This window comes from Anguilla rostrata, chromosome 10 (assembly GCF_018555375.3).
Source record: "Anguilla rostrata isolate EN2019 chromosome 10, ASM1855537v3, whole genome shotgun sequence".
Classification (NCBI taxonomy): Eukaryota; Metazoa; Chordata; class Actinopteri; order Anguilliformes; family Anguillidae; genus Anguilla; species Anguilla rostrata.
In genome coordinates, this window is record NC_057942.1 from 13,275,157 (window position 1) to 13,300,410 (window position 25,254).

The following is a 25,254-nucleotide window of genomic DNA, read 5'->3' on the forward strand; positions in this document are numbered from 1 at the left end:
CATGTGAAACCATTTAAAGGAAGAGAGAGGGAGAGAGAGAGAGAGAGGAGAGAGGAGAGAGGAGAGAGGAGAAGGAACTCATCACACAGCGATTTTCTGCCATTTTACTACTGCACTAGTACATGAAAGCGTCGGCACCCCAGCTTCACTCCGTCGCTTGCCCGTGCCAGACATCGTTCATCGAAAAGAGCCCGTGCCAGGTCCATAATCTCTTTTGTATACGCCATACATCAATGCAACTCTGCCTCGGGCAATTATTTGAATAGTCTTTTGTTATGGTAATGTGTTTAAATCAATTCTTGTAAATGCATCTGAACCAGGACACCACCGGCTGTTTGTTGACTGTCATTGTTGTTATGTATTTTATATTGAAAAAATAATAAAATTTTGAAACAAAAAATCACAACAGCATCCTGAGCATCGTAATGTGTAGAAAACAAATGGTCTTACCTGTGTATCCAGCATCATCATCATCATCTCAGATTCATAGCCCTCTCCGCGTCCGTGTCCAGGAGATTCTCGACGAGCTGAGCTCCCCTACAACACCTTTTCACACATTCTGTGGGATTTAGCCAAAAACTAGCATACGCTGAATTAGGATCGTGCCGAATTCCTTTTAAATGTAGTCTATCTGAACGAGTCTCAAAGACCACTATAAAATCTTCAGGGCATGACACCGCTGCCCAGCTGTGTGTCATCAATCCCACCTTGGTAAAATGTCACTCGTTTATAAAGCCAGTTTGAAATAATGGCTTAGGTTACATACAAACCGTCCCCCCTTAAAAATGCGACATCATTGGCAAAAATCACACTTTTTGTAAGAAACGGTTTCAAAAGAATAAATACGAAATCTGTTCACTGAGTCTAGCCTAGCCTACTCGACTGTCAGACTGAAACCCACGAAAGGGCCATAAAACATGGCTCAAAGATTTCAGCATTAAAAAACAGAACAGTCGGTTAAAATATTAGTTTTGTCAGACAGGAGAAAACAAAAATATATCGTGTTCTGACGAAAACACCCATTCAGGAATCCAACGACCAAACGCAGGGTCGATAAGCACAGTGCCATTGAGCAGGTCCACGTTTACAATAATATTCACTCCAAATCCATTCTTCCGCTGAATGTCCAACCGGCATTCTGTAGCCTATTATAAAAAGATAACGATACAAAAAACGGATAAAATCGGTCTTCACATTAGTGCTTGCTATTCGAGCGTATACAATCCGTTAGTTGGAAAAGCGTTCTCTGTGTTTTTCCCCCAACAATGGGTTTATTTATTTATGAAAATCAAAAGCGCTATAGACTACAATCTAATAGCCTAAAAATAATTTTCCTTTTAAAACCGGCAATATTAAATTCAAGATATGCTATTTAAAATACCCTGGGTTGTCCTGGTTCATATGCCAGATCATAATCCTCCATAAAATGGATTCTTCGGTAAAAACAGCGAGAGGTTTGAGACACTACTGGCATAGTGATCCACATTTCTGGGTCATCTTCCCACAGACTTATTTTAATATCCTTACACTGCCGGTAGGCTATTGTAGACCCGTTGTATGGCTACAGCCTAGCGTGCACGATATGCTATTTTTCGCCTTACTAGGTAGCACATTAGACAGGCTACATATTTAATGCAATGTATTCTTCAATCATTTAGAAAACTATAAAATTTTACGATTAGGCTACTCCATAACTCCAATGGCAGTTTTTCCTCCTCGAAAAATATCATCAGACAAAATGGATGTCTTCCTTTTCAAAATTAGATCATAGTTCTGAGCAAATTCTCCTTCATGTGAAATCAGTGTCTCTGGGGTCACATCCCTGTTTTCTGTCAGTCGATGGCATGCTCCTTCATCAAGAAAAACAGCGAGCTTGCAAGGTTCAAACTGCACGCGCAGCCCACTGAAGACAAAGCCTGTGAAATGTCTAAAATACGAAGATAGGCTATAAGAACAGAAAAAAGTAATGGAAGACAAAGGCGATTCTTTAATCACACTCTGTCCTCCGCGAGGAGGATATGATTGACTTTGACGGCAGCACACAACCTCTTGCGGGTGAGAGCGGCTTACGATGTGGAACTGTCTTCTTGCCCGGCTTCAATGAAGCCGCTTGTGCGGTGTATCGGGTTTCGTGTAGCTCCACAGACTGCTATTTTAAGTCACTGTTGGACCGCTACATTTAGTAGCTTAGTAGCACTTACATGCTTGGCAAAGGAGACGGGGATCAATCACCCACGTCAAACAATGTAGGCTACTTAAGGATACTGTAGCCAATTCTGTTACGGAGTTTTATCACAATATAGCCTAGGTCTAGTAGCCTACAATATTACAAAATATGTTGAACGATTTACAGATCGTTATAATTGACTAGAGTATGCTATTGCCTTCACAACCTACTTTCGGAACATATAGACATGTATTCTTAGACATGTCGGCAACGTACCATTAATGCGGGAAATAGCCGTGTACATCTCGTAAACTCACAAAGCATAGGCTACAGTAACGTTGTTGCAGGATTTATATTTCGGTCTTGTAAATACTGATTTGAGAACAAACAGACTTGTCCGTAAGCCAAAGAAAGGCTACTTTGATGCTGCCCGTCACTTCTCTAGGGGCCTTCATTTTCATTCAAATGTCAGCGAAAAATCATCCTCGGTATTTCTACAGGACATTAATTTCTACAGGACATAAATGAATCCATCCTGCCAAATCGATTGTGATGCCTCTCTCACTGCCTTGCCACTAGTGACGTCCGTATACCCGGATTATTAATTTGGAGTGGCAGATGGGGGACAAAGATTTATTACTGGGGGGCCAGAAGTGTCTGATAATTGCCTAATTAAACCGTAGCCAATCCCCACTCCCATAAAACCACACACATACACACACATAAAGGCAGTTACTAATAAAATCTAAACACTTAGCATGTATTAATATATAAAAGGAAAAAATCCAGAGTGTTTGTGCAAAGCCCTTTTCCAGTTTTAATGCACCATATAAGCAAAAAGGTAGAAAGGTAAGGTGCTTTTGTCATTAACCAGGAGAGAGTATTACCCAAACACAAATGCTTAGTATAAATAACCCTCATACCAGTATTGCTGAAAGCGTCCATTTATAGGAACATACTGTTTAAATTTGAAAACCAGCCAGGCAGCTCATGTAGACCAATCTTTTCCTAACATCTAGAACTTTCCTAGAACTGTTTCTCAAACTCTGTCTTCCCCATGGACCACCAAATGAATTATTAAGATCTTATCTGACCAGCACAGCATTTAAATGGAAACTAAAATGTGCATTTTAAAGTTTATAATCACAAGCACAATCAGTCAGTCAGTCAGCCATCTCACTGCATTATTACTAATGCAATCTGTAACATTGCATTTTTGCTCCTGGCCCACCAGAGGTTTTTTCAGACCACTGGGGAGTCCATGGATCACATTTTGAGATCCACTGGCTTACAGTTCATTGTTATACTTGTGCTTCCTTGGGGTAACCTTTTCTGACAAGTCAATTGTCCCCAACCACAATAATATTTTTAAATAAATCAACAAAAAAGCCACAACTCCCATGTTACTAGATCTTTTGCTTGTAGCCTTGACAATGCATACATTATACACAGTCAGCTACCTTGATTAGTCAAAATGACACCTAGGGTATAGTCTGCTACATGCAGTGTTTTGAAGAATTAGTTGTTTCATAGCACTTTTTCACTGAAAACAATGATAACTGTCATAAATTATTGAGGGGACATTTTAAAGAGATGATATCAACAAATCATTTGAATATTAAATTAATAGCTGTCAGTGCAAATGTGAAACAGCTACCTCAAAGCATAATTTTGTTTATTAATTATGAAGCTTTTTGAATTGAACTTTTAATATCTGCCATTTTTCTGTATCTGTCTAAAGGCTTCATGACCTCACTCATTATGCAGTGCTAAGATCATAGGGCATAGTTATAATCAATAGGTATGAATACTAATTTATGTAAACTATATTCCAGACAGTATATGGTTTACATAAATCATGCCTTATATCTACACTAAAATTAATTAAAATATGCAAGCTTCCCATTTATAAATACATAAATGAATGAATGAATAAATAAATAAATAAAAATATGTATACTGATGTTAATAGGAATGTACTGTATAATGCACAAATTGTATGTAAAATGTGCTTTAAAAACAGTTGGACATGCAGTAACATTGAAGCTGAGCCAATATGCCACGTGCGCCAGTGAAAATGAATACATGCATAGGAGTACAAATTATATCATTTTCAAACAGCAGCCCCAGTTTTCCTGGAGGAGTGTGCATTTCTAAAGGGGGGGAGCACGAGCTGCCATCCATGCCATCCTGCTCAGGGATAGATCCTGCAAATCCAGTAGTCTAAATCGAGCTATTGGCAACACAACGGTCTTATTTTTTAAGTTTTTTTTTTATTTAAAAACTGAATAAAAACATTTTTATAATTAAAAAAAAGTAATTTCTATGAGCATATAACAGGACTTTTTTGACAATAAAAATTAAACAAAACAAACCCAGTGCGTCAGCTAATTGTATTATTTCCACCAGTTGCAACCAAAATACAGTATGTTAAAGACAGGATTTATCTGGACAACAACGTGCAATTCATCGACTGCCTGGATCACTAGGTTTTAGGGACCACTTCTATATTCACAGGATGGATAAAAAGGATAAAAAGAATGAGTTGGGAAGCAGGAAAAATGAGGGGCTCCTAACATACATACATAGAGCACGTATACAACAGCCTCTCAACAAACCGGTTGTTTTTGCCTTAGCTTTCTGGGACCAGTATCCATGCTACAATTCAGACTGTGCTACACTACATCACAAGAACTGAGCTCAGGGGCATATCTGTGTTCCTTGAGCATCCAAGGCCCTTTGCGGCTAAAATTAGAACTAAAAACTGGTCCCAGAGCACATTTTCAACAGGAAACGGTCTTCATCTTGGAAGTTCTCACCAAACTCTTGACACAGAAGGTCATCTGCATCAATGTCTCCTTAATGTGTCGCTCGAAACGCACTCATGTTAGCAATGTAAGTAAGTTCAAGTATCCCATTCGCCAACTTCTGCTCATTAACAGTTTGTGTCATACAAAAACATACAGAACACATTTGAATATTTTCATGACATTTATTACGTAATTGCAAACACTGTAAAAACATTTTATATGATACTAGGCTATGGCTACCTAACTAAAACTGTATACACATGCACAAACAGAAACCAGGATTGTGTACATGGGCACACACACTCACACAAATTAATGCACACGTATGCACACACACGTACACACACAATCCCAAAAAACAGAGACTTTTGTAAAACTGCTTTCATAAGACCACGGTATGTGTTAGAATGTGAACATTGCTGATCAGTTTTACTTAGCTCAGGTGCTTTTGCTTGAGTGCTTTCTAGGATTCATAAAAATGAACTCCTCTGCCATGATTCATTATTAAAGTCAGACTCACCATTTTACCTGCACATGTTAGTTGAGATTCAATCAAACAATAAAAATGACTGGCATTATTTCAAAAGGAAGAAAACCTGTCCTGAACCCTACAGAAATCTTTTTCATATTCATATGTTCACTTCTTCTTTTAACTGCACCATTGAGTCTCGTCAACAATTGTTCCGCATCTGGTGAGGCTCCACCCCTTTTTCCACACCTGAGTGTTCTCCTGTGGTCCATTCAGTTGACACATCATCTAAGCAGCTTAAAGTTACAGCTTCATGTTGCTACACAGAGCTGATTTGTAAACACTGCAGCGGAACTCCTATAACAGCAACCTAATCATTTGTTCTGCATTTTTTCCCCAACATTTGACTTTGTGGAAAACACCCTGCATTAAAACCTTTCTGATTAAAAACCTCTCACCACCCCCTACACAAGGCTATGCCACCACCACCACAATCACCAGTCGATTCCATGTTAATCACACAGGATCCAGGTAATACAAAAACCTTATGCTTTACCACATACAACAACTTGAAGCCCGGCACCTCTGTGCAACTGGTTAGAATAGATTAGGCTACATGAGATCTTAAGAAACCAATGCATTATGTCTTGAGCATACATTCACATATAATATTATTAACAGCTCTTAAGGAGTGCAGCCAGTCTGGGTGAAAATCCTTAGAGGATCCTTTCTGAACTCGCAAAGCAAAGACAGTATTCTCACAAAAGTGAGAATCAACCAGCCAATAAAAACGTACCGTCACTCCACATTACATGCACTCTCTGCTTTCTTAGGGTTAAACCAGGAACCCTGTCCCTGGCAGTTAGGAGACTGCAGGTTTGCTTTTAATGATGCTTGGATGTTCTCTCTGACCTTGCCCACTGCTCCTTATCTTAGCACGTTTTTTTTGTAACAAAAGTGACCACAATGCAATACATTCAGAAACGTCCGAGACATTTCTGGCAGCGCTTGTTGGGGTGGAGAGGACAACTTTTCTGAACTGGCTGCTTTGGATGCAAGTGCACACACATATGTGCACGCACACGTACGCACACCACACAAACACACACACAATTTTAATTAGAGGTAATATCCAGTCATTATCCCACCCAATGCACTCCACTCAGCCCAACTCCATGTCCATTTTCCCCCAGATACAAGGCCACCAGTTACCCTCAATATAAAAAAAACATATCATTACGATCACATGGTGAGATAGTGTAGAGAACAGGGGCATACATGTACACGTCTCACACTTGTATTTGAAATGGTAATCAGAGGCAAAGTTTGGGTATTCTAAATGCATAATGTATGAATACGCTTTCAGGGATTCATAATTAGAATAATGATCACATTAACACAAACATGATTATGGAGACCAATTCTGAAACAAATTTTCCTTCATGTCATTGTATTTTATTTCAGGGTGTGATTACTAAGACATAACTAAACAAAAGGAAACTGTTGCCACGTTATATATATATAGTTTTGACATGACACCCATCAATCCAGGAAACACCATAACCATTATTATTACAATGGTGCCGAGCAACAAAAACAAATGTTTGCATGCAATGTCATAACTAATAACATTTTAAAAACAGCAAATAGTACAAACATAGCTGTCCAAAAATCAACTAGCCGTGCTCAAGCTATGCAGCTGATACGCAGTTCGAAAAGGCACGATCCATACAGTTTTAGTAGATTCTGTTAAAAGAGTTCAAACAATGTCCTAATAGGCAAAACCTGCACCGGATCCGATGTCACTGCTGTGCTAATCTCACTTACAGACATAATGTAGCCGCTTCAGGACTTCTTCGAACGTCAAAACATTGTTGTCCATGATGGTCGATAGCTTTCTGCAAGTATCCAAATAATTCAGCTTTAACTGAGAAGTAGCCCATAGCAATGCACACACGAAGGGACAAAGCCACATGCTGCTTGCTTCTTGCTATTGCAGCTATGTGACATCATAGAGGTATGCACGTTAAGGGATGACCCCCGGAGGAGGTGTGCGAGTGTTATTATGGTTATTATGTGTTTGATTTGGGAAGGGAGTGGGAGGTGTGGAGACGTTCTGGCTCCCACTGTACCCCAGGGTTGGGTGCAGACAAACCCTATGTGGGCTCAGCAAGCAGAGGGTGCATGAGGAACAGCAGGGGGTCTGAGGCGAGCCAGGAGAGCGGAGGCAGAGAGCTGCACTGCGTGGGAGTGTTCCTGCCTGAGGCCGGCCACGTCAGGCAGCCTCGTCTGCACTGTTACTGCAACCCCAGCCAGCTCAGTCCAGGCACAGGGAGCAGGGGAGGAGGGGGGGGGGGAGAAAGATTTTGGAGAAAGTAAAATAAAAAAGGAGAGTGGGATAGAAGGAGGGGGAAGCAGCGTGACTCGGCCAGCTATGGGGTTTACTGCGGTGAGACGAACTGACCACTGCAAAAAGAGCACCCAAGGACAAGAAGTCTTTAACTAAGTTTTAACTTGAACACACCAGCTGAGAACACAGCCTAAACAGTACATTAGAGAAAACTCAAAGGCCTGAAATATGCTGATATGAAATAAGTTTTAGCTTATTAACTTCCTCTGTAGATTACCTCCTCTGTGCATTTGGTCTCCTGGTGAGTTTAGTGAGTTATTCTACCACCATATTACCAACAGACCACAAAAAAAGAAAAAAGAAAAACCGACCAGATAAGACTTTAAATGGTGAAAGGCTTTGCAAAGAAGTCAGATCCATGGTTACAAGACACAAAATCTGGCGCACTAACCCAAATACTCAAGACATTTACATGCATCACCGACCAACGACGATTCCTTCATTATTCAAAGGCTCCAAAAACAAAGGTACAATTCTATTTAAAACAAGGACAAAGGCGGAATACTTCAGAGAGCACGATCAACTTCAGTAACTAAGGGGCACATAAAATGCAGTACTGAAAGACATCACCTAACAGTTTAATGTGTTTTCTCACTCTTTGATTCCTATTCCCTCCCAGAATAGTGAAAATGCAACTGTAGATTTAAGAAAGGAACATATATATATATATATATTAATATTGTGCAATCACACTCGAGCCAATGCCAGGGTCACCTGCTGACTGCAAGAGGCATACACATCAAAACAGACAAACGATCCTTAGGTTTCCAACAGACTAATGCAAATGGGCTTGGGGCTGAAAAGTGTCACCTTCTCTTAGTGGCAAATCCATCAATCCCTAGTTACACAGCGAAATCAACCCTTGATACACAGGCACAAATTCTGCAAGAAGTAAATAGATCTATAAAAAATAACAATAAAAAAAAAACTTGCACGTTGGAAGCACAACCACGTGTTGGCATGCAAAGTGGCTTTATATTGACGGATGAGAAAGTGAATACGCTTCTGCTCCTATGAACACGTGAAACTCAAGGTCTCAGAGCTTATCTCGGGATGCCAAAACCAAAGAAAACATCTCCTGTGTAATCCACCTTGTTGCATGACGGTACAGCTTCAGTAACACAGCAGCACCCTCGGCTCCTTTCTGCACGTCCAATGAGAGTGAACAGCACAAACTGGTAGAGGTTAGTAAAACGCCCGTATTAATAAAACGCCCTGTGGGTAGCTCCTCAGACTGTCCGGCAGATCTGAGGTCGGTTTAAACAGTCACGACTGCACCAACATATGTACACAGGTCAGTGGATTAGAGCAGACTGCACGTGGGACACTGTAGGCCACGCCCACAGCTGAAATTTTAAAGAGCCAAGGGAGGCCCCAAAACCATCCTCGGTTTTGTTACTGACGATAAAAAAAGAAGATGATTAGGACATTCAGTTTCCCCCACACTTTCCTCACACACACTCAGACAGCAGAACAACATACTCCGGTCATTACGGATTTGATATACAAAAAAAAAAAAAAAAGAACGGACAACAAAGAATTACGCAAGACCAACAAGATCCTCAAAGTCCAGCCCGTCCTGCAAAGACCAATGGCGGACAGTTTGCAGGCTGGTTAACTGAATATCTGAGGGCCCCTAATTTTGCTTGGTAAAACACACCAAGATGACTTTCAGTACATCCTGCCCCCCACTGGTAGCATTCACACTGCAAACTGTCAAAGTGGACCAGAAAATGCAGATTTTCCCCAGCTTCCCTAAACTAAAGGTGTTAAGGTAAAGATATGGTCTGGAAAATTCATCTGTCATTTGGTTTGGGGAGGCAGCGTTGGTGTCCACCAAATGCCCACATTTTCTTCTGATGTATAAATAAAGCAGTATTCTTTCATTTCGTGATTAAAGATTGTTATAAAAGAAATACTGCATCAAATTAAAAAAACAATTACCCCATTCTGATCAAAGAAAAAAAAACAACAAGGAAGAAAAACTAACTAGAAATACTAGCCATGGAGTGTTTTATACTTATTACTTAGAATGTTTCTGTAGCTACTGTAGTACTGACCCATTTATCTTTTCTGTGTTGATTTCTCTTTTGGTTTTCAAAGTCTTCAGTGCAAAAATAAATGGCTTGAACAGAATACAGTCTGCAGGGTGTGGGCATTGACAACGCTGAGAGGAAACCCGAGGACAGAGTTTTTCCCCCCACAATGCACAGCAGTGTGGTATCGTCTCACAGGTTCACAGGGTCACTGCAGCTGCTGTCCATGCTGCCAATTTGTGATTTCCCAGAATGCAGTGGCAGAAAAGGAGAGGGAAAGGGCTATGCTCCGTCCTGCAGCTCCTTGGCCTTCCTCAGGATAGTGTGCACATCAGAGATGGGGTAATCCTGTGGATGACAAGGCCAAGGCAAAATGAGCTTAGCTTGTGCTCACAACACACCCCCAACCAAACTGCTGGCAAGCCCACACAATGAATCCCCCTCCTGTTCACAAGGGACTGGCCACCTTGTTCTGCTGAAAATGCACAATAAAGAAAAAGTAGCCAGAACCTCAGAAATTTTCCACCTGTAAACCATAATTTATGAGGGAATCAGAAACCGTCTCGCTATTTACCTCTAGACGAAACAAAAGAAATACTGCTTTCCTATCCTCTCATATGACCCAGTGGTCGCACTAGCACACTGAACACTGCATCTTTGGAACACTGAAAATTTCAAAATATGCACTTCACACTAATTCACTTGTATTCTGAAAAATAACTACTGTTGCCATAAAACGATGCCAACTCACAATAATAACACAATAAACGTATGTTGTTCATAATTTTATTATGACACTTCTTACAGAAAAGGGGTATGGAATTGTGGGATTAGCAGGAAGAAATAAGCTCCAAATAATGTTTTTGCGTTCTGATGAAAAAAATTTTGCCACACAGGCTAATATTTTATAAACCTAGGAGCGATTATTTCCTCATCTTAAGCAAGCTAGCTAACGCTTCAAATGAACTGCTTCCTCTTGGAATCTCGCAATGGTAAAAACAGTTGTGTAAACATAGTGATTAATAAACAGAAAAATCACACGCTGAAAGACGATTGGCTCAAAGAAACAGGAGGTATTACTTTGACGTGGTTCAAGCCTGGGTCACCTGGTTTATGGCAATCTATCTGTAGGGTTGGCGGTAATTACTGTTTATCGAACGAAAACAAAGAAGAGTCCATTACCTGCAGCAGCCTCATATTCACCGTAAAGTCCCCGGCCAGCAGCTGGTCCCGGATCAAACTGAAATTGCAGACAAAAAATCAATTCGGACCAGCAGCGAGCAGAAACAAACACTGTGAAGGTACCGAGCATGCAGGAACGCAGGAACACATAATGCACCGCTACGTGCCTGTCACAGAGACACGCACTTAAAGTGTCGACAGGCCGCAGGTAACTACAGAAACGGAGACGGACGAGGCCTCACATCAGCATGGCGCAGCACACCAGGATGAGGAAATCGAAGCGGTCCTTGTCGGAGAAGAGCGTGTCCCAGATGCGGATGACGTCCGGCAGCAGGAACTCCTGGGACAGCAGGAGCGTGAGCCAGCGAAAGGTGAAGTACTGCGGCTTGATGTTCTGCTCTTGCTAGGGAGACAAGGAGGAAAGGGAAATGTAGTCCAGTTATTGAGCCGTTCCATGCAAATGCCTTCAATCCAGGCGACATCATTTTCAGGGCGAGGGCCTGTACATTTCCTTTCTTGTTGGATAAAGTATTTATGTGGCACAGTAGAAATGAGACAGATATACTATTCTTCAAGTGAGAGCCAACATATTAAGCAATGTCTTTTGGCTGGAGTACCCCTTTAACTGAACTCCAAAACAAGGAACAAAGTCCTGAAGGGTAAAGCAGATGTTGGGAAAGACGGAGAACCAAACAGAAATGTTATGTTTCCACAGAGGCCTGCTGACCAGTTTGAGGTAGAGCTCCATGTCCCTCTCTTTGAGCGTGGAGAAGACACTCTCCATCTTGTAGGTGATCCCACACTGAGAGTCATCCAGGCTCTTGATGAAGTTGTCCCTGTTCTCTGACATCAGGTTGGTGAAGCAGAAGAAGGTGTCTGCCTCCGCATGTTCTGATCCAAGAAAAAAAAACAAATTAAAGAGTCACTTCATTGTTTTTCCCATTAAATATATTCCCTAGTGCATCAGTTTGTATAGGAACAAAAATATAAACGCACACAATTTCAGTTAAAGGATTATTTTTTTAAACCTGGTTATTTTCAAAGTATTTTCCATCATTGTTATCAGTTTAGATTTTTTTTTATTTTATGCACCTGCTTTATCGTTGGGTTTTATGGTTTTTAAAGGTTTTTTTTTCTCCATGTCTGCATGCGTGCAGAATAGGTAAGTATGGTAGGTCAATTCTGTTAATTGAAACTGAATTATTTTACTTTTAATGCCGGTGAATAAATTTCAACTTTCACATTAGTTTTCTCTTCCAAACAAAAGATTAGATTAATTTGTCTGAGGTAAACTAAACTTGCATATTCATATGACCCATATGCATTGGGAAGCTACCGACATGGCGAAAAAAATGAAAAACTCAACAATGAAGCGTAAAATACTATCAGAATCGACAGGATTGATGGAAAACACTACAAAAATAATGATGCAGAGCATGTTGACCCATACAAGGTCTAACAAAATAAGCAGGTTAGTCTGCTAACAACAGGCGGCTTCCACTCAGTTCCCTAACCTGCTCATAGTAGACCCTGGCCTGCCATGTATTTAAAGATCCCTGAGAATGAGGAAAGAGAAGTTAGTTTGTTCAAGACTATATTTTTCTGTATTGCATTCCCACTCTTTACCTGCAGGGGGAGCGGTGTCTACAGACAAACCGTCTCTTAACAGTTGAATTACACCAGTGAGGGCAGGAGAAGCTGCCCTCATGATGAGATTAGACCAGTAAGACCAATGAGTCAGAGCGTGAAAGGAACATCAATAAGTGCATTTTGCCAGGAGCACTTTGGTAAATCCTGGTCACCCTATTCTGAAGTGACGGGCACCAGCCACACACTCATGACTGTGCTGGGATGCATTCCAACAGTGTAGAGATGTAAATGCAATGTGGACCTAACTCCACCCATGCCTGTCATACACAGTTAAATGCAAAAGTATTTGGACAGGGACAATTTTTATTGTTTTGGCTCTATTTTCCAGCACATTGGATTTGAAATAAAACAATGAATATGAGGTTAAAGTTCACACTATCAGCTGTAATTGGAGGGTATTTAAAATTCACACCAGTTGGTCCTGAAAGAATTTCATACATAACCCCCTCACTTTAGGGCAGCAGAAGTAATTGGAAAAATTAAGATAATCTGAAATAAAGTCTTAATATTTACAATAGTGTTTGTTTGATAACTTGCTAATTCTTTGCATTTGATGACTGCAACCCATAGACATCACCAGACACTGGATGTCTTCCCTGGTGATGCTCTGCCAGGCCTGTACGGCTGCCATCTTTAGTTCCTGTTTGTTTCTGGGGCGTTTTGAAGACATCGGGTCAGGTGGATTCAGGTCAGGTGACTGACTTGGCCAGTCAAGAACATTCCACTTTTTGGCTGTGGAAGGCTTGGCTACTTTAGCACTGTGTTTGAGGCCATCGTCCAGCTGGATGGTGAAGTGCCATCAAATGAGTTTTGAGTAATTTGCTCAGAACTGAACAGATGTTTCTGTGCACTGCAGAATTCATCCTGCTGCTGCCATTAGCAGTCATCATCAATAAAGCGATATGAGCCTGTTCCAGTAGCAAACCATAACCAGTAGCCCAAACCATAGGACCACCTACACCATGTTTCACAGATGAGGGAGATCATGAACAGTTCCTTTCTTTCTCCACACAATCTTCTTTCTAACACACTGGTACAGGCCTATTGAGGTCTCATCTGTCCATAATACTTTGTTCCAGAACTTTGTCCCAACACTGTTGCATTTACCTGTATGTATATATGTAGCAGTATGTGAGTATATGTGTATATTTTGATTATGCTCCTGGATGTCTAGAAAAGTCTGCATATATTCCTGGTGGGTGAAGTCTAATCACCAGCAACCTGGAAATCTAAATCAACAGTTTCAATTTGATAATTAGTTAAAGTGAGTTTAAACCTGCTCATTTGATTCAGTCAAGGACCTCACGTTAGGTAATTAAGACAAAGCCTGAATGAGCACTGGACTATGGGAGAATGCACATGCTCCCAACCTGTTTACAGGGGAGGAGTGCAGTGGGGTGTACAAATACCCACGCCAGTTTCTCAGAACAAAACTTCACAATGAACATGCCCATTTTTGCTCCGTCGACTTCTGGGCACGACGAGCGTGGCATCACACAGTGAGGTGAGACAGACCTGTCCCGACTTGGATCGAGGAACTACTGGAGGCAATGCGAGCAAGAACAGATCACACCAGATCACAATGTGGTAGAGTTCAAAGTTAAAATCAATGTCGGCTTAAACACAGGGCAGAGAATGAGAGCGAAAGGAGGGGACGAGCTTTCATGTGACGCTCAGACATCACATGCTCCATCATGAGCCCCGACCCAGTCAATAAAACAGGTGTTTACATTCACGACAGCATTCATATCTCTAACTCTGAACGACACATTTAACAGAACAAAGAACACAATGCAAATGGGGAGGGGGGAACTAACACTAGCTTACATTTGTTATGCAAACTCAGGTACTAATCCCTTTGTGGTTAGACAAACGCCATCTAATAAATAATGGATGGTTTGCATGTAGACCAACAATAGGTAAGGTTCAGTGCTTCGTGAGAATCCTCTAATAAAATTCTACTAGCAGCCATATGGTTCTGCTGTACTCAAAATGGCAGTACTCCATCTTATTAGACAAATCACAAGCGCACACTGAAGAATCTTGAAAGATTCTGCATAGATCTTTCAAAGAACCCCACAATATTCACCTATGTCTACAGAAGTCGGGTACACAAAGTACAGAGAACAGGGTTGTCAATAATTTTGACACATATCTTTTTGGGAAACACATTTTTTATTTAATGAAAAGAATTCTCTGAGCAATAATAGTAATATAAAAGAATATGGAAACTAGAAAGTTTTTTCTCACAACACAGCTCATTAGCAGTGTTGTATATCTTATAAAGTCCTTTCTGGCTTATCTTCATAAGTGGTGCCAATAATTTTGGAAGGCACTGTACATCATTAAAAGTTATTTGATCATTTGAATGTACTAACAGCTTGGGTCAAAATGTAATTTTAATTAGGCATTTTAAAAGTGTGAATGAAATTTTTTTAAGCCAAGCTACCTGCCTACCTATAGTCAGAAAGGTAGGCTTTAATGGCTTATGAAACTGAAATAGCTTGAATTACGCAGTTATTAAGAGGGGTGTGTAATCCCTAAATGTATCCCATAATCTAAATAGAGTGCATTCCCCTGAGACGGACAGATGTTCTGTACCTTTCCACTGATTGTTGGGATTGGTGGCGAAGGTGTAGTAGATGGGCCCCACAATCTCGTTCATGCCCTGCACGTAGGCGATGCCCGGGTTCAGCTTGGCGTAGATGAAAAGGATGCGCTCCACCACCTCCCAGTGCGCCTCGCAGCCGTTGGGGAGCACTTCGTACTCGTTAGACGGGTACAGATTCTGAGCCTTCCCAGGGGAGCTGACCTGAGTTCACACAGAGATCGCATACAGATCTGTCAGAACACTGGAATGCTGGGAACAAAGGCTCAGAATTTCACTCTGCAGTTACAAACTCTACAGTTACAAAGCAATAAAGGCTAATGTCAAACACAACCGTCACCCCATATTAGAGAATATATCTTCTTTAATTGTCTACCTGCTACTTGTAAAGTGGAAAAAAGTACTTTACCAGAGTACTAAAGGAGCAGTAAACCACCAGGTCATGAGCACACACACACACACACATAACGTAAAACACATGTCAAAAAATGTGTCAAAGGTATCAAACCAAATTCCAGAAAGTGCTGGAAACATGCAGAACATATTCTCACAACATTCTTCTACACCAAGCCACACACTATGAAGGAAACCCCATTTTACTCACAGCAGTCCAAGCTTCAGAGCACTGATCAGGAGAGACACTTATCAGAGTTATACTGGACCTCAGAGCACTCAAAGTTTAAAGCTTTTACAATTTATATTGATTGTGTTGCAGACAATATCAGAGTACTGGCTTTTATCAGTCCCCATTTTATTTTATTTTCTCTTTTTTTCTTTTTATAAATTTGGTGCCCAATGTGGGAATGTAGGCCTACATATCCAATTCCCACCCTAATTTTTAATGTCCAGTTATCAGCAACCACAGCCACGTTCATTTGCGAACCCTACTGCTGATGCGGGAGAGGTAAGAAATCCACGATCGTCCTCCAGAACATGTGGGGTAACCAGCTGCTTCTTTTCACACTGCGCACTACAGCTAAGCTTGCACAAAGAGTCAATGGAAGACCTTTCATATGCGGTTTTAACATGGGCACCCATTCAAACAGTGGGGTTTGCCAGATAGCAAAGAAACATGGACCATATCCTGAGTGATGTAATCAGCAAATACGCGTCACCCTATGGAGCTAGCGGCCAGCGACCCTAAATGCAATTGTCTGGCATGGTCCTGAATCACTATCAGACCATGTGGCCCAACTGTGCCTTAACTAGAACAGTGCCTTAACAGGATGAGCCAGCAGCTCCTGATCTACCTGTATATTATCTTTATAATAGTTAATAGTTATTCTGAGTAAGTGTGCCCAGTCCACCAACTCAAATGATGAATATATGCAGGTAATCCATACATTTTCAAGATCACAACAGACATAATGTTCCTCTGCCTCCTTTAACATTTCTTGTTTTTGTAAAGCAATGCACAGCCACTAATTTTAGGGAGTAAATAACGTACAACTAAATACCAGGAGCACAAGCACATGGCTGATGATTAGATGTTAGCTGCTATAATTCCCTTAAATAAACGAAATTGCTTGGAAATGCCAAATGCACAGAGTACGAGTGTGTGAGCGTTCAAACTCAAACCCAGGGCCCAAACGGCCCCTCAGAAACGTACATTGGTCACTCCACTGCGGTTGCGGTCGACGGTCTGAGCTTTCAGGGTGGTCTGCTCCACACGCCGCCGGAGCGTCTCGTACTCATTCTGGGGGTCCAGGATGAGCAGGCAGGGGTACTCTGTGGGCCTCTGGAAGAAGGCCATGTCGGGGTACAGGCGTCTGCACAGGGAGGAAAGGGGGGTGCCGTTGGACATAGGAGCTTGTGGTAAGAGTGGTGCCCTAAAAACCATGACCGTCCAAGGAGCTCCAGATCTGTGCACAAGAGCTAGTTAGACTAAATATCACATGGTACAAATACAAAATCTGCATTCATGTTACAAAAATCATAACATTAAACATACATAGTTACAAATTCAACAGACAACATATTAAACAGCATACAGAATGTCCATCAAAAGCAGGATCTCTGCACCAGAGGTTAATAAAAGAGTATTGCCGTGCCACACTCTTTCTTCTGAACTGTAACAGCCTGGGAAGTATGCATGCCAGTTTTAACTGCAGCTGAGCCAGCAATTAAGTTTCACAAGGTTGTTCAGCAAAAAATGAGTTTTTCTGTTAATTATTTGTGAGATAAATGTGTTTTCGGGGGTTTGGTCCCCTCAGCATCCCACCTGACATCTTTATCGATCTGCAGCAACACCTCATTGTCCTTGAAGTAGTTATTCCACCTACTGTCCGGGTTAGGGTTCAGAGGCTGCACATGGAGAGAAATTATTAATTTTTACTTCCCTTTCCCCAAACCCCATATAAATACAATACAGCATTACACTTAGAACATATTTAACACTGTATGTGGCATCTCTTTATGTCAACACTGCACTGTTTGCCTGACAGTTAAGTGAAAGGTGCCCTGCAAAACTTAAGTGAAGCGTTCTGAAACTGAGAAGAGAAGATAAGATACCCAGAGGGAGGTGGGAGGCAGGGCTTATACATGACTGAATGACAAAAAAAGGGGAGAGCAGTTTTCCTTTCTATTAATATGTACAGAGGCCGCTGGAGTCAGAGATGATGAGGAACTCACATGGTCCTCCAGGGTCACATCCTCCCTTGAGAGACCCAGGTTTGCCTTGGCAATGCCTGGCTGAATAATCATCTCCTTCAGGAACTGAGTGTACAGCTCCCTGCAAAAAACACACAGGCACATGCACACACACACACACACACACACACACACACACACACACAAAGTGAGGCATGATGGGACTTCAACAATAAAACAGGGTCAAAACAGCCAGCTTTGCGAGACTCTTTTTTTGTTTGCTTTACTTTCCCCACAGACAGCTGACTAAATGAAAATCGACCGTGGCTGGCAGAGCCTTTCATAATTAGTTCCTGTCATCATGCTCAAGTCACAGGGGTCTTTGCTGACGCTGTAATAATTCTCTGATTTGTTCATCAGCAATGACTTTAGTGACACTGCTCAGCTCCCTGTTAAAACAGCGTGTGATTTCCATTTAAAGATCCAAGCAGTCCTAAACCTGAACACTAGTTTTGGCAGATGTCATTAAAAGTTTAGTGCAAAAAGTTCAAAAGGGTTTGGTGGACATGCGCATCTAATTTGTGGAGAAAAAGGGCAGAACACGAAGTTCAGAACAAACAGCAGCACTCTTCAAATTAAGACTAATTAGAAGTGATGACGAATGTAGGTCAACACCTGCACTGGACAAACAGCAATGGGAAGGGAGCCATCCTAAATAAAATCACTTCGGTGGCCCAGAGGTTCCACGGAGTGACGCATAATGGAGTTCAGTATTCTCCACCTCATAATGCAGAGGGGTTGCGACAATGGGACTGGCTAACACTAGCAACTGGTCGTTCCAAAATGGGGAAAAATAAAAAACAAGAAAAACATTTGTTTTTAAACAGTGCTTCTTTGACGGTGTCTCAAGCAGCGTCTCAGGCATTTTATGACAGCTTTCTCTTCAGACATGACAAACATTGCTCCGATTGGTCTAAACTTATGTGAGAAATCGCGAACAACTGCAAACAAGCAAATGTCAGAAACATAAAGAGAAGCAAAATCTTTGGGGTTCTGTTGCTTTTTTTTTACAACAATTTGATTTTTTTGTTTGTTTCCTTCAATCAAGTTGTATGTAATACAGGACAATATAGCGATATTATAAATAGAGGGGGAAAAAAAACTTAAAAATAGGAGCTATATATAAATTAAACTTAATTTATAAACAAAAAACTAACTAACAAAAAACAACTGAGCAGATCTTGTTAGGGGGAATATCAACTCATATTAACTCATTTATGTAGGTATTAGCTTTGGATCAAGTGTCCATTACTGGTGGCATGGCTTTATTAACTTTAGCAATAAATCTTTCCAAGAGAAGAAAGTCAAAATAATAATGAAGCCATGTTCAAATCAAACCCAGACACACGCCAGCCTTTCAGTGCGGATTTCTTATTTGCAGTAGGTGCTGCCATAAAAAACTCTTTGTCATATATTAAGATTGAAATGTGTGTCATCCTCTAAAAGGAGTAAGGGTGGACATAGTGTATCAGCCATATTCAAGAGGCTAGCTAGGATTGATATTACATATTTCCATAGTTGATTCCAAGCTGGACACACCCAAAACAAATGCAAACATGTCCCCATAGCCTTGTTCCATCTGAAACTGGTGTAACAGGGTGAAGCAAATTTTGTTAGTAAACATTTATTTATTTCTTCGCTCACTAAAGTTTTTATAGGACAAGAAAATATTGCCCCATATAGTAGCCCGATCAAATTCTAGACCCAATCACTGGAGATCTCTCTCCCAAACTGAAATGATTCGGAGTGGGCTGATATTGTTGCTTATTATCTTCACATAGGAAGGAAACCAAACCAGTTGTTCCAGTTGTCGGAAGGAATGAATAAACTATAGGATGTGTACTTTAGAGATCCAAGGACTCCACTTTTCCAAAGCAGTACGAAGCTGGAGATAAAATTGTTCTGTTGCTATACCACAAATTGTCAACTGGTGCTGTAAGCTTTCAGCTAGCAAAAACCTAACGTAAAAAAATAAAAAAATGAAAATTTGTAATACCAGAGTACCAACGCAACCACCACAAAAAAGAAGAAGCAACATGAAAAGTGACTGCAAAAAAGCATAACAAAATAAGATAATCTGCTTCACAAGCTCAGAGGTGGCACACTAACTAATAAACAATGTGTCTCTGATGGTCAGGGCCTAAGGAAACTCATTTGGGAAAGGTTTACCTCTGTTTCTTCAAGAAGGAGTCCCATAGTGCCTGCTCCAAAGGCAGATAGTTCAACAGAATCTGAAAGCAGCCAGGAATAGCTGTTAGGTAATAGGGATAGGCAATAAAAGGGGAGAGAGTTTTCAATCTTGAGGCAGACACGGCTGTTGTCTGGGGCGTTGAAAGGGGGGGTGGGGGGCGGGGTTCAGGATGATTATAAAAACGGTGACTGACAGAAGCCCTCAAAAATATTACAACATAGGATTTTCTGGGGTGGTGGGGTCCAATGAGCGATATTTTCATGGGTCCCAGAATCCCTGGTGGCACCCCTGGCTGTTGTACCCTTTAGCAAGATACATGAACAAAGTATAATGCTTAAGACATCCAGCTGAATATAAAAATATTATATATAAAATTAAAAACATATAAAATATTTATCTATACGAATCGTGCTGGATCCAGAGGTCTGGTAACAAATTATTAATATTGAACATTGCAGATACATCTATATGCTGTCATGCAGTCAGTTAATTGAGCCTTAACAGATACACTCATGGAGTTGTTCAGATGCCTTTGGAGGATATGCTGAAAATTACATTTGGGAAACATGACACGAAACCAAAAAGTTTCCTTGGGAAAAGGTATTCAGCCGTAATCACAACACCGGGTGCTGACAGCGACTTTGAATCCCATGCTACATATGGATCACTGTCGATGGAGGGGCAAGTGTTGTCACTCAAAGATTTCATATAGGAGGCTGGTATAAAATGGAGGAGGGCTGGTGGGAAATGAAAAGCAAATGGACTTACCTTCCAGCACAAGGCTCGGATTCCTCCTTCAAAGGGGATTCCTGTTTCAGAGGTAAAGTGATTACCCTTCAGCAGCAAAGGAAATGGAGTCTTATATAACATAAATAACAGTAAATCAACAAACCAAACCCATTAGAGTCAAGGCTTAACTGTGAGAGTAAAGGTATGCAAAATCTATTTGATCTTGTACACTGCTTACCACTGAAGCAGAGTTCACGAAGTGCCTGTAAGTTAATCTTCTCCTCTTCTAAGGCCACGTTAAATTCCTGAATCCTAGACAAAGGATTGAGGATGAAAATCAGATAGGTAAAATCATTACAGTAAACAAGCAGCAGCCTCTATACAACTGCCCATAGAGTATCGCTAGCACGACTGGGGATGGACATTGCAATTGCATTAAAGCCAACGACAAAGCAGCATTCATCAGACAAATTCATGCTGCTGTCCTTACTTGCTGTCATTCCACAATGCATGTTACATTTCCTGTGAAATTGTGTCACAGTCACAAAGGGCATGGCTGTATTGATAAAAATACTCAATGGCGCTTAAAACTAACATGAGCTGCAAAAAGCACATTAAAATGCAGGCATTGTGCAATGCAGCATATGTGAATGTTATGAGTCACATTCCACTGGCACCTCATTCAGATTGAGTCTGCACAGCACGCTAATGATAAAATGAGTGTGGGTGTGCTCTACAAGAGCTAGATTCTTCCATTCTGTGACCAATGGGGAGCTTTAAAAAATCTGTATTGATTTTTAAAAGATTTAACAACAGACAGGGGGAAACTTTTTTTTCAAATCCGATTTGTTTTTGTCTAACCATCCACAATAAATACCATAAGTGCCTCATGTGTGGTCATATGAAATAACAGAGAGTACGAGAGAGTGACTTATGGCCTTTTCTACATTGGGAGAGGGAAAAAATGTTTTCTTTCATAATTCATACAAATCTGATCTACATATATCAGATTATCATGACCGTCTATAAGACTCCAGAGAATAACCTATAAGAGTCCAGCACGGTTGTGCCACTGAATGATTCTGAATACAACGCTGTGTAAACTTTACAGCTTTCAAATACACACTCTCCAAGTCATATGATAATGAATATTGAACTGTCTGACAGTCCAGAAACGCCACAAGGTCCAGCTATTGCAACAAACTTATCTACCCTGAGCTGGGGCTGGATGTATCCAAAAACAACTGCTTCTGTCCTCACCTGACTATACATATGCTGCTTCCTATTCCACTACTTTCCAGAACTGCATAGTATCAGCAAAGTTGGCTTCCTGGAATTCAGTGGGAAAACATGTAGCTAGGTTAATGTGTCTTATCAAATGTTCTACACACAGTGTGGACATTGACCTTGACAAAACTGGCTATGGTACAATACACAAAAATATCTTTGTTACCAGAGTTAATTGGTTGCTTTGATTGGTCTTATACAAGCTCTTTTCTAGACTTTTCCCAAACTTGCATAAAACTGAGGGGAAGCCGTTTCCCTTTCCACTTTCACTATGAAAGCTATCAAGTGTCATGTGCCGTCCTTGGAACAATTCCAACACAATATACTTGTTTGAACCACGAAAAAAACACGAAAAGAATACATGATGTGTTCATGTCTGGAAAAGACATGTTCGTTTCTTCGCATATATATATTAAAAAGCACTTTACACTGCAACACGTTTAGCTAAATATTTCAGGGAATCCATTAAAATGTACATGAGTTTGAAACATACGTAATACAGTGAGGGGGTTTTATGTTAGTGCATATGTTGGTGATTTTTTAGTGCATTCTCTTGTGCTTCAAATGCTATGGAAAACATTCAACTATGCAATAATTTCAAATAAATGTTGTAAGTCTAAAGCACTGGGAAAGCTCAGAATCGTTAATTTGATAATAAAGGAATGCAGACAGTTAGCTGACCATGCATAATTCGATTTAAGTCTGCAAACACTGGCCAACCAGGCAACAATGTGCTAACTGCGAGTGGTAAACCTACAAAGACAGCTTATACGGCACGCTAAAATCTATGGCTTTCCTTTTACAGCATTTAGTAAACCCATAAGGAAAGTTTAGGTAGGCATGCTGTTGGTTAATTACCTCTTTTACCGTAAACAATATGGCAACTAGCTAAGTATGCAGCTGGTTTGCCTGCTGACATCCCTGCAAACGTATTACGTTTCAAGCCGCGAGTTTGCCCAAATATTTATTATGAACAGAGCCAGGTTTGTATTAAGTAGACTACTTGGCATGCACAATAATTCCATTTAAAGGCAGATACTCTCTTGACAGCTATTACCAAGAGAACCAGAAGTCCATCAAGCTAGCTGAAAATCCAACATTTTCCCATTCTAAACACAAGTTATGAAGGCTCGAACTAAACCTCGAAACAATATGAAAATTCAGACAAGCTACCGTTGACTAGACAGCTAGCTAGCTGGTTAGTTAAAACGGTTAGCTAGCCAATTAGCTCTCGTGTAGGCGACATAATTATAGTAAACTAGCTAGCAAACGAGGTTTAACTAATGTATGCCAAAACAATTTAATAATAACACATACGGTCGTTGATGAATCAACCATTAGACCACAACAACCGACTGACAATCGGCTTCACCGACACAGTCAGCAAAAAATGGATTTGCTAGCTAGCACTGCCTATGTGCTACGCTAAATACCTTGCCAGCTAACATGCGTAGCATTCATTGAAACAGCGGCCAGTGTGATATAAAGAAAACGTTAAACGTTATAGAGAACAACAAAACCCAGGGAAATGTGTTTCCATTGTCCCAATTAACACTTATGCGTATGCCCCAATATATTCACAACTAGGTTCATGCTAAAATAAACGTTTACTGTGTATTTTTCCTCACCTGTTTCTGTACGAACTCGACATGTTGACTTCCTCATCAAAACAGCAGGAACTCCGTGTTGCAATAAAAATATTCCGATTGGGAAACAACCTTGGTGGAACCTAACACAGAAGAAGAAAACATTGCTTTTACTTTTCTGGTTTCGTGAATTAAACTAGCATGAATAGCCCTGTGAAGTGTCTTTCGTTTTGATTGGTAACACAATAGCATATATTTTAGGCATAATACTGTCAAGTTATGGGTTTATAATTTACAGGAAACTGCACAGAGTATTTAGTGAATATTTATAGTTGAATGTGTTACTGTTGCATGCTGCGAGAAGAGCGTGGGTTTTCAGCAAGTATGACGCGTGCGTACATTATGCGGAAAACTGCAAGTATGAATACATAGAGAAAAAAAACATCAGGCTAAATTACAATTATGAAGAAAGCATATTTTCATTTAATTATGCGCCTTGGTCATAGAACAAATGACAGAAAACTGGTTTCTCCAAATGCTTTCAAAAATCTATTTAATAATCACTTTGTGATTGTACGTGTTTCTGAGACATTGAGGCTGTTTTGTATTGTAATACTTTATGTACTCTATGTGGTGTAAACGCATTTCATACGTTGCGAAATTGTTCTGCTGCTCCTCTTCTCAGGCCTGTCTTGAAAAAGAGATTTCCATGTAAGTGAGTCTAACCTGGTTAAATAAATAAACAAATGTATCCATCAGTTGAGTTGTGCTGCACTGCACTGCAGACACCGACGTGTGCGTCCGGCAGCAGATTTCTGGGGCCTATTTAGACCAAAGCAATGAGGGGAAACCGCGCCTCCATGGGATATACAATCACAACGATATACCTACCTCTACTTCTGACCTCAGGAGCCACAGCATGGATATGTGAATTCCCATATGCCTTTGACGATATGTCTTAGAGGCCGCTTACAGCAACTTACCTGCGCTCTGGTCCAGGTTAAATCATTGAATTAATGGTTTTCATCCATGACTTTTTCAACGCCGAAAAGGGTGCAGAAGTCAGAAATCAAAAGCAATATTTTCTTGGGGAAAATAAATTGGAAATATTTCATATATATTAAACGTCTTTACAAAATAGATACGGGCAAAGTATATTTTTTAAATCAACATTGATTACACGTGAAAGCATTTTTACCTACTACGAGTCTACAGTGACACCTGGTGGAATTCATAAGGAAATAGAATACACTGCCACTATGCATGCAATGCCCTTTCCTCGTAACCACTCAGCTGCTTTGAGGTGACACTCAATTAACAATGATCCTAACGGCTCCAGAAGGGAGTACAAAGTGTTTTCTAATTGCATTTGGTATAAATAGCCACAGTTCTGGGACATACTATATTTTCCATCTTGTTGTGTCCATAACTTCCCCATCAACGAGATGGAACCTTCATCTTTTGGTAGCTTGAAATTTTC

At 40.6% G+C, this 25,254-nt stretch overlaps 2 protein-coding genes across 2 annotated transcripts in view; both read right to left on the bottom strand.

Annotated features, from left to right (window-relative positions):
* LOC135265044 (ral guanine nucleotide dissociation stimulator-like) overlaps positions 1-2,084 on the bottom strand; it is a 64,999-nt gene extending 62,915 nt beyond the window's left edge. Inside the window, exon 1 of the mRNA XM_064354244.1 lies at positions 451-2,084. Coding sequence (XP_064210314.1) covers positions 451-477 — 27 coding nt within the window. The 5' untranslated portion in view covers positions 478-2,084. The remainder of the gene's footprint in view (positions 1-450) is intronic.
* Positions 2,085-5,145: 3,061 nt separating this feature from the next.
* On the bottom strand, positions 5,146-24,573 carry tbc1d13 (TBC1 domain family, member 13). The gene is made up of 13 exons (XM_064354245.1): positions 24,427-24,573; positions 23,817-23,917; positions 21,140-21,213; positions 20,941-20,981; positions 20,151-20,212; positions 17,964-18,063; positions 17,554-17,636; positions 16,942-17,101; positions 15,326-15,536; positions 11,802-11,965; positions 11,317-11,477; positions 11,075-11,132; positions 5,146-10,240 (listed from the first exon to the last, which is right to left on the bottom strand). The coding sequence occupies exons 2-13, from the start codon at positions 23,837-23,839 to the stop codon at positions 10,175-10,177; spliced, it is 1,203 nt and encodes a 400-aa protein (XP_064210315.1). The 5' UTR covers positions 23,840-23,917; positions 24,427-24,573; the 3' UTR covers positions 5,146-10,174.
* Between the last annotated feature and the right edge of the window lie 681 nt (positions 24,574-25,254).